The sequence below is a fragment of the Lepidothrix coronata genome, unplaced genomic scaffold (genome assembly GCF_001604755.1).
Source record: "Lepidothrix coronata isolate B3197 unplaced genomic scaffold, Lepidothrix_coronata-1.0 Scaffold8, whole genome shotgun sequence".
Classification (NCBI taxonomy): Eukaryota; Metazoa; Chordata; class Aves; order Passeriformes; family Pipridae; genus Lepidothrix; species Lepidothrix coronata.
Window position 1 is genome coordinate 6,489,466 of NW_016690188.1, and position 9,741 is coordinate 6,499,206.

At 61.6% G+C, this 9,741-nt stretch overlaps 1 protein-coding gene across 3 annotated transcripts in view; it reads right to left on the reverse strand.

The window, feature by feature from the left end:
• LDB1 (LIM domain binding 1) overlaps positions 1–9,741 on the reverse strand; it is a 29,560-nt gene that overhangs the window by 16,550 nt on the left and 3,269 nt on the right. The window contains exon 1 of one of the 3 annotated variants that reach the window (XM_017803973.1): positions 9,475–9,553. The exons of 1 other annotated variant lie outside the window; for it this stretch is intronic. In XM_017803973.1, the coding sequence (XP_017659462.1) occupies positions 9,475–9,499 (25 nt within the window). In that variant the 5' untranslated portion in view covers positions 9,500–9,553. Of the gene's footprint in view, positions 1–9,474; positions 9,708–9,741 lie in introns of those variants that run through there. One more of the 3 variants, XM_017803974.1, reaches the window with a different exon arrangement.

The window sequence follows — 9,741 nt, forward strand, 5'->3', positions numbered from 1 at the left end:
AAAATGTGCCGGTTTGCAATTGCCTTCAGACTCCACGGATCTCCTTTCCTTAACAAAACTCCAAGCTCTTCCAATTAGGAATTTTTACAAAAATTTCCATTTTTGTAAAAAATTTTCATAATGAAAATCTCCATTATGAAAAATCCCATTTTTCCCATTTCCTTCCTGCCTCACATCTGCCCCTTTGCAGCTCCTCCCCTGGCAAGTCATACTGCCACAGACTTCTGCTGCCAGCCCAGCTGGCAAGCTCATGGGCAGCAGGGACATGAACTGGGACCCTAGAGCCCAGCTTGCGTCCCCCAAAGCCCCAAGAGCCCCCAGCTCCGGGCCACAGAGCAGGCTCAGCACACACACACACACATGCTGGTGCACGTGGGCTGGTGTGCACCCCAATGGGCTGGCATGCACTTGCACGTCTTCCCAAATGCCTCCCGGCACAGCCCTGGCCAGGTGTGCACCCATGCCTGGGGCACGCACACCTTCCCACACCCCCTAGCTTGCAGGGCCAGGCCCACACCTCATCTCCTCCCCAACAGCAGCCTTGGGGTAATGCAGGCACAACCGGTTGGGTCCTGCCAAGCATGTTTGCCCCCCTGACAGAGCAGACATGGCGGGTGCAAAACCTCAGCCATGAAGTTTTGGGGGTGTCCTCCCCTCTGTGCTTGTGTACCCCCAGAGCCCTGCACCTGAGGACTGGGGGGAGCCCCCTGCCCCACAACCACGTTGCTGGCTGGGACCAGCACCGAAGATGGACAGGCAACATCCCCCAACTCCTGACCCCCACGCCCCCTCAGCCAAGTGAGGATCCATCCCCATGCTGGTGCCCATCATACCATCATGATTTCCCCTCATAGGCTACCCTGCAGTGAGCACCACTTTCCATGGGCATGTGGCTAAATAGAGCAAAAGTCATTGTAAACCCCAGATAAAGAAAGAGAAAAGCTCACCCTAAACCCAAAAACCTCTATGACACCCTGCTCTGTGAAAGGTATGTGCAGCTGGAGGTGCCCATGCTGTCGGTGCCCTGAGAACTGGGCATGGGGATGCTGCAAGTGCCCCAGCATGCTGCCTCTCCACTGCCTGGCCCCCTGCCAGCCCAAATCTATGTGGCACCAGGTGAGATGGGGCTGCTGCACGCTGACCCCACCATCATTAGGCCAAAAAATTGCTCTGGTTGCAATGCCAGCGACAGGTACAGGATGGCACATCCCTCCTGGTCAAGACAGGCCAGTAAATACAATCTGCCTGCACCCCATTCCCACTCCAGGGCTCAAGGATGCACAAGGCACAGCCAGCCACCAGCACTCAACAGCACTACTGCAAAATACTGAAAAACAGTGAAAAAACAGGCATTTTGTCCCTGTACTAGAGATTCCTGGCACCAGTTTCATGGCCAGGGGGATCAGAGAAGAGCCCCCACTGCCCGTCCCGTTGCATCCACAGCAAACATGCCCTGAGCAATTTATCCCGGGGCTCAGCAGCCCTTCGGGACTGCTCACGTGTCCCTGCTCGGCTCTGACGACAGTGCTGGACTGGTCCACGTGGCTGCAGCAGCCCCAGCTGTTTATGGTTATAGCCGAGTTAATAATTAAATAGATGCTGGATGGAGAGCAGAAGGGCTGGGATGCAGCTGGGAAGCGTGTGTGGCAGTGACTGTGTGTGGGGAGCCCCTTCCTCACGATGTGCTCACGCCCACAGTGCGGGGGGAGCAGAGGGTGACACAGGTTTTTGCAACAGGGCACTGCATCCTCCAGATCCCAGCTTCCCCTCTCCCCTTAGCAAGGGCCCCATGCCTGCCTTGTCTCCCCTAAGTCCAGCCCTGATCCAACACCTGGTGCAGGTCTCAGCCAGGGAACCAGCAGCAGCTCAGGAGAAGGAGTGAGTACAGGGATACATCCCAGACAGGCAGATGGGAAGAGCCTGGCAGGGACTACAGTAGCCACAGGATGCCCAGGTCTCTCTGATCCCTGTGGCTGCAGCTTGGTGTGCCTGCAGAGCATGCATGAGGGATCCCAGGCAAGCAGGGCAGGAGGCAGGGCATGCTCACACCAACACCTGGCCGGGGCCCCGGCAGGCGCAGGCGTAGAAGAGGGATACGGACGCGCGCTTACATAAAAAATAATAATAAAAATCTGCTAGCTCTGCAAAGAGCACAGCTTGTACTGGGGGACGGACTGGCCTGGCACTTCCAAACCTCACGGACTTGCCCAAATAGCAGCCAGACCTGGGTGCCGTCGCACACTCGCAGATGCAGCCTGCAGCAGTGCAGCACAGCACACACCCCAGAGCCCCCCCTTTCAGGAACACAACAGCCATCCCCCCCAAATCCTACCACCTTTCAAGAAGAAATACGCTTTGCTTCCCTGTTTCTCAAGAAGGGGCTTCTCTCCCCCCTAAAGCTATGCATGCCCAGATCGAGGGGGAGTTCTGGGGCAGGAGGAGCCCCCTTTTTTGGCTAGAGAAGGCACAGCTCTATCTCTCCAGAGAGGAGGTTTGGGGGAGGTTGGAAACCACACAGTGAGTCATGTCGGGCAGGCAGCAGATCCTGGGGACTCCTGGGATTAACCCTTCAAAATCAGAACCACTTCCAGACACCCAGAGGCAGGAGGAAAGCCCAGGGGCTGGGCGGAAAGTTGGCTGCCAGGGCAGGGTGGGAAGTTACAGGGTCACATCTTGAGCATCCCACAGGGGACGGGGAAAATAACCTGCGTATGTGAGCCCTGGACAAGTAGCAACCAAGTGCATGCATCACTGCCCACCCCCTCCAGAACAAGAGGAGGTAGAGAAAGATTACAGCAGGGTGCAGGACCCCAAAGCACATGCGGTCCAAAGCATATGGGATGTCCACCCTCACATCACACCTTGTTCTGGTGTGGTGGGTTGGCCACATCACCACTGGGCTGGCCACAGGCTCCAAGGGGAAGGTGCAGTAAGCTCTGGCAGGTCCTTCCAGCAAGAGGTTTCCCCATGGCACCAGCACCAGAGAAATGCCCCACAGTGTTCCTATGCTGTCCTGCAAGAGCTCAGCCCCAGCACAGCCACCTGCAGCAGTGAGCCCCAGCCCCTCTGGCAGCAGCCTGGGGCCAGCCTGCCAGAGCCACAGGGTTTTAAGGCTCCTCGGGAGGCTCCAGGTGGATTCTCTCATGTTACAAGAATGGTTCATTTTACAGCCCCTTTCCTGGCCTGGGATCTCACAGCGGGGAGGGGGTGACACACAGCATGGCTGCACAGCCCCAGCATCCTGCCCCTGCCCTCTGTCCTGCAAGAAGACCATCACCCCTCCAAGGGGCAGGCAATGCTTCTTCCAAGGGAAATCACAACACAGTCCTCAACACCTAGTACTGTAACTCCAGGGAATCCTGGTACCCACATGTCACTGTGCTCTCCCATGCTGGAAGCCCCTGTGGGAGAAGGTAGGGGACATCTCCTGGGGCCAGGGCTGCACATGGCTGACTCGAAGCAGGTAACTCTCCACCAGCAGAGCCCACCCCCCTGCCACCCCAAACATGGTGCTGCTGAACACTCTGGAGCAGCTCTCCGAATATAGCAGCATCAAATAGCTCCATCAATAATGCATCGCTTCTGCTTCCTCTCGCTGCTGTGTTTTCGTTGCTAACATGCATGTCCTTCCTGTTAGTGGCTGCCTCCTCCCCACGAGCTAGGCCAAGCAGGGACACGGCCACCATGGGATGGGGATGGCAGCTCCCACATCTCCAGGTCCAATTCCTGTTGAGACTGACATACAGCCCCATCCACTCCACTCGGGGGCAGCCTGGGATTTTGAGGGGGAGACTTTTCCATGGTCCAAGCCTCCTGCTGTGCACGTGCTGGCAGCAGGCAGGGTGCCTCGGCATGCCGTGGCTGCCCAGAGGATTTGGCAGGGGCACTGAGTTGGGAGGAGCATCAACATCTCCCCAGCCTCGGCGGGGAAATGCCCCTCTGCAAGGACTTTTGGCAGCCTGGCACTCCCCATGCCCGAATGGCACGCCCATTCCTGACTCCATGCACTGTTGCCCCATGCCAGGCTCCTACAGCACCTCTGCACTGCTGTCCCCTGTGGGGAGAGAGCTCCCGCTGCCATGCTCCTGCCTGCTCCTGCCCACAGCTGCCCCAGGCTCATCCTGGGCCGGTTGGAGCAGGCAGGTCGAGGCGCCTGGACCTGCCCCATGCCCGGCAGAGCTGCGTGCCTGCAATGCCATGAGCTGCCTTGGGCTCCCACCAACGGGGAGGCAGGAGCTGGGGTGGGCAAGAGCTGGCACCCACCACCCTGTAGCTGCCCACAGTAGGCAGAGGCAAGCCCTCCCCTCAAGGGGAGCCCCCCAGGCTGCACAGGACCCCAGCTGGAGGAGGATGCAAGTAGCAGAGCAGAGGTTGGAGCAACCGGCTGCTGCAGAAAAGGGTGGTGGGAGATGCCACCCCTCTAGGCTCGTCAAGCAGTATCCAAGCACTGCCAATGTCCCAGCCTGGCTTGGGCTGCAAGCACTATGTCCCATATGCACCTGGGCTGCACTGCAGAAACCTGGCTGTGTTCGCAACACCAGCCCCTTGGTGTGCAGTAGGGGGGCCGAGGCTTCTGCTCCTGCAGAAAGCAGGGGCCCCACCCACCCCTTGCCTGCCACCCCCTCACCGCAGGGCCATCCTGGTCACAGAAACTGTCACCTTAGTGTATGGGAACCTCTGGGACCTAATTGTGGGTTCCACAAAGCCAGAGGCAGAGTAAGACCCTGCAAAGTGGGGACAGGAGCTACACCCCACAGGGCCCCCTAGGAAAGCAGCAGAAGAGGGGTGCAGGCAGGCCGTTATCGGCCACCCTGGAGGCAGGGTGGGGCAGGGCTGGGCAGGGGCCAGTGCCTGCCACAGGGGAGATTACACCCTGGGTTTAACGTTCACCCCATCCGTGACCTGCCTGTGAGGAAAGGGGGCAAGCTGCAACAAGGGGACAGTCTGACAGCTCTTGGGAGGTCCTGATCCCTCACCAGCACCCCTGCTTAAGGGAGACACCCCATGCTGCTGCACAGCTCATTCTCCCACATCCCTATGAGCACGCTGCAGTGAATCGTCCCAAAATCTGCCAGCATCACCCCTGCTGCAGCTACCTCAACCCTGCCCAGCAGAGACCCCAGGAGAGGGGCAGACAGTGGCCACCCCCCCCTCTCCAGGTGGGGCCTGGCAGCCCTGCCTGCTCCCCAGCACCCTCCCCCAGGCACTGGCAGGAAACCACAGCTGCAGCCTGCGGGCAGGCTGATAACGGTCACCCAGCCCCATCCTGTCTGCACCCACCGCCCGGGGAGCTGCCCCCATACCCGCTGCTCCCACACCCAGGGGTGCACCCACACCATGCACAACGGCGGCCCCACAGGTCCAGTGTCACCCCACATGGAGCCAGGGGCTCTCGCAGGCTGTGCCAGTGGTGCAGCGTGTGCCCCAGGACGCACCGATGGTTGTTGTGCACGGGTATGCGCGCTCCAGAGTGCTCCCAGCATGCTACTGGCACGCCATGCAGACCCATGCCTCGTGTGTACAATCAACATGCGTGTGGCTGGGCAACCCTATAGCTGAGGGGGGGGAGGAGAGGCTGGCATCAAATCGAGTGAGCTGATAGGCAAGAGAAGGACAGGGGACACTGTGCTGTGGCTCCTGCCCTGCCTGGGGGCACGCAGTCACCTGGCCAGTGCATTCCTGGCCACAAGTCCTCCCTGCCCTAGGGGTCCCATCGCCTGCTGAGGCACTTGCTCCCCAGGGAATAGCTTTTACAGCAGTTTGGGCTGAGCAGAAAACATTTCTGGAATAAACTCGGGGCCCTGCACAGACACAGTGCTGAGACAACTGGTACAGAGCTAACCCATCCACATTTGTCCAGGCAAATCTTGGGTGAGCTTGCACCAGCCCTAAGGAAAGCTGTGATGGCACAACCTCACATCAGCAACCAGACCCCTGAGGAATCACTTTGCTGAGCACCAGATAGCCACAACCCCATCCTGACTTTGCTGGAGTGTGCCAGGCGCGGGAAGGCAACGTGGCACAGACAGCATCTACCATGTGGGCACTTTGCTGCAGAGGGGGACAGGGCTAACGACGTGTTCCATCCAAACATCGCTAGTAACATGAAGAGAGCCTGGACAAGAGCACGTAAACGTGTACAATGAAGCCTTGGAACGCCCGCTGCTCCTGCCCCCAGCAGGCCCAGGTGCACCCCAAGGTGCTAGGTAGTCCCAGGGGCGTTGGGGAGGCAGAGCCAACACAGGTCAGGGCTGCCTGACCCCCCCGCCACGGCACTCAGCCCGCTCGCCGCTGTCCCTCTCCCAGCGCATCTGTCGCAGAAGGCATGTGGCACAGCTCGGCCTCGTGACGGTGGGGGACGCATGGCGCCAGCTTGGCAGAAGGGAGGGATACGGCAATGGGCCGTGCCCCGGCCAGGCATGTCCATGCTGGGACCCGAAGCATGTGGGTTGGGAAGCTCTCCCTCCTGACGAGGGGTGTACAGGCTGGCTCCTTGCAAGGTATCCCAGGGAAGGTGCTGACCTTGGGAAAGTTGCTTCCCTGCCATGAAGCTGGAGCCAGCCCTGCAGGGAGAGAGAACAGCTCCGCTTCGCTCTGCTCCCCTCCTCCCTCTCTGCACTGACACCATCACTACAGGGGGAAACATAATGATAATAATAAAAATAATTAAGAAAGAAAGTGCAGAGCATGCTGGGAGAGTGAGCGGTGCCCCCAGGGGTCAGGGCCCTGCTGAGGTCTGGATGCCAAGCCCTCCCCTGTGAGAAGGGCTGAGCAGAGCGGTCAGGCTGATGGCCCTGCTCCGAGCAGCCCAGGGCACAGCACCACTGGCACCAGCACCCAGCAGCTGCTGCCCCGGCCTCCGCCACCTCCTCTTTGAGCCTGCCACACTCTCCCTGTTCACCTCTCCACATCTGGGGTGGGGGCCAAAACGCCCCTAGCCCTCCACTGGCCCCAGCAGCTTCCCACCATTCTCAGGCACAAGGACTGCGTCAGGTTTCCAGCTGCACAGCCTCCCAGCCCCAAAGCTCTTGGAGAGGGAGGAAAGGAGAAGGGAAACATCCCCAGAGGAGTGCAAGTGGAGGTACACTGGGGCAGGATGCACCCCCAGGGATGGCAAGGAATACGCAGCCCCCCTGAGAAGGCACAACTTCGAAGGGGGGCAGCCAACCCCCCCGCAGCAGCAGTTCCCAAGCAGGAAACTCCTCCAAGTTAATGCAGCCCTGAAGAGCAGCCTGGGCAGAGCGGCTCATTAAATGTTTCTGGCTGGCGGGAGGCCAGCGGCAGAGCTTGTTTTTTCTATATTCCGATAAACAGTCCGGGGAGGGGAAGGGGGAGGGGGCGCAGGCTCTGGATGTGCCACCCAGCCCCAGCGGGGGAGCGGGGGGAAAGGCGGGGGGCACACACACGTTGCACGCACCCGCGTGTCCTCCCCACTGCGGGGGAGTGGGCAGCAGCAGCAGCAGCGTGGGGGGGACCACATCACAGGAAGCCATCCACAGGGATGCTGCCAGGTGCAGGGTGACCCCATGGCCCCCCATCACCGCACTGAGGGAAGACCCCCCCTCTTTGTGCCCACCAACATGGCGATGACATTCCCGGTGGCACGGGGCCAGCTCCCAGGGGACGTGACAGGGCCCCACCGTCAGCTGTGGCTTGGCCTTCACCCCGCCGAGGCAGGACCCCTGCCAAGGCTGGGGGTGTCAAGAGGGGTGTCGTGCCCCTGGTGCGGGGTGCTTGCGGGGCGGGTGCTGTGGCTGCTCGGCCTGGCTCGCAGGGAGGTTCACGTGACTTTCTGCTTGAGGAAGCAGCGCTCTGGCAGCTTCCAGTGGGAGATGGAGGAGGAGGAGGATGGGGGAAGGGGCCGCCTGCCTTCATGGAAACACGGCGGCAAGGCGCAGGCAGCGCAGGGGCGGGGGGCTGCCACGCAGGGGCACCCCCTTCCCCACCTCGGGGATCCAGCCACAAACCCCTCAGCAGAGGTGGCCCCAGGGGATGCATGGGGACCGTGTGCTGTCACAGCGTCCCACTGCCCAGGGCAGCCCCCCAGCACGGGGGTCCTGACCTGGCAGGAGGCTCTCTCGGGACCACAGGGATGCTGTCACAGAAGCTGGGCTGAGGAGCATCCCCACTGTCCCCCCGCAGGGACCCCAAGTGCCAGATGCCTAGGGAAATGGCAGAGCCCCTTTCCCAGGGCCCCCTGGACTTGGCTCCCCCTGTCCACCGCCCAGCGCCAAGGGGACCTGGTGCGGGAGAAGGCTCCAGCACCCCCTTGGGACCCCTGCCCTGCCTTGTTCCTGGCACAATGACATCCTGCATGCAGCAGCAGGCGATGCAGCTGGGCCAGCTGCCCCAAACCTGCCCTCGAGCCCAGGCGTCCAGACGAGCATCCCTGTGGGAGCACCCTGCTGGGTGCTGAGACCTCACCAACTCATCACATCTCCCATGTACTCCAGCAGCCTCACCAGCCCACAGGGGCCAGGATCGGGAAGAAGCCCCTCAGCAGGTACCCCACAATGGCCATGGTGGCAGGGCATGCAGCACCCTTTCCACCAGCAGCATGGCCAAGCTCCTCCAGGGGTACTGTGCACATGGGGAGCTGGGGCACCCCACAGAGCTCCAGCCACAGGGGGCTGCTTCGAGGTCACCCCTCACAGTGCCATCTGCATGCCTACCCAACACCCCTGCGGCACCCTGCCTGTGGGGTCCCAGCCCCAGGGCTGGTACCAGCACCCATGTGCTCTTGGGTCCCAGACCTCTTAGTCCAACAGACCTCAGCATCCATACACAGCACTCATGCCAAGGGGTCCCAGCCTCACAACTAGACCCCAATGTCCATGCCCTAGGGACTCCAGCCTACAGCTAGACTGTAACAGCCCATACGATGGGGAATCCATTCCCATGGCCGGACCCAATGGCCACACCATAGTGCTGGGACTCCAGTGCCCACACTTTGTTGACTCCCGTAGCTGGTCCCCACTACCAGTGCCGTGGAGACCCCAGCCCCATGGCCAAAGCTCAGCACCCACATGGAAGTGTTCCCTGACTCACAGTCATCTCCCAGCAGCCATGCCCCAGAGACCCCAGCCCCACTGCCAGGTCCCAGAATCAGTGCCATGCAAACTCCAGCCCCACAGCCAGATCCCACCACCAATGCCATGGAGATCCCAGCCCCACAGCGAGATTCCAGCTGCAATACCATGGGAACCCCAGCACCAATGCCACGGGGACCGCAGCCCCACAGCCAGATCCCAGCACGAATGCCATGGAGACCCCAGTCCCATAGCAGGACACCAGCATCAATGCAGTGAGGACCGCAGCCCCATAACTGGACCCCAGCCCCTATTCTTTGTGGAGCCAGACCCCAACACCGACACCATAGCGGCCCCCGCCCCACAAGTGGCCCCAGACCCCCATCCAGCCCCAGTGCCGCAGGGACTCCAGCCCCAGGGACAGCCCCCGCGCCGCGCCACTCACCAGGGCATGCACAGCCCACTGACATCTTCACATGCCTGGCCCGACCGGGGGTCGCTGCGCGCTGCCCGGGCCGCGGGGGTCTCGCATGGGCGGCGCGCCGCGGGCTCCGGCGCGGCGGGCGGCGGGCAGCGCCGCGGCCAGCGGCGGGCGGGCGGGCGCGCCGCGAACCGGCGGAGCAGCAGCAGCGGCGGCGTCAGGAGCGGCGGGGGCGGCCGGGGCGCTCGGGGCGGGGGCCGCGGCGGCGGAGCGGGAGCGGTGGCGGTGGCG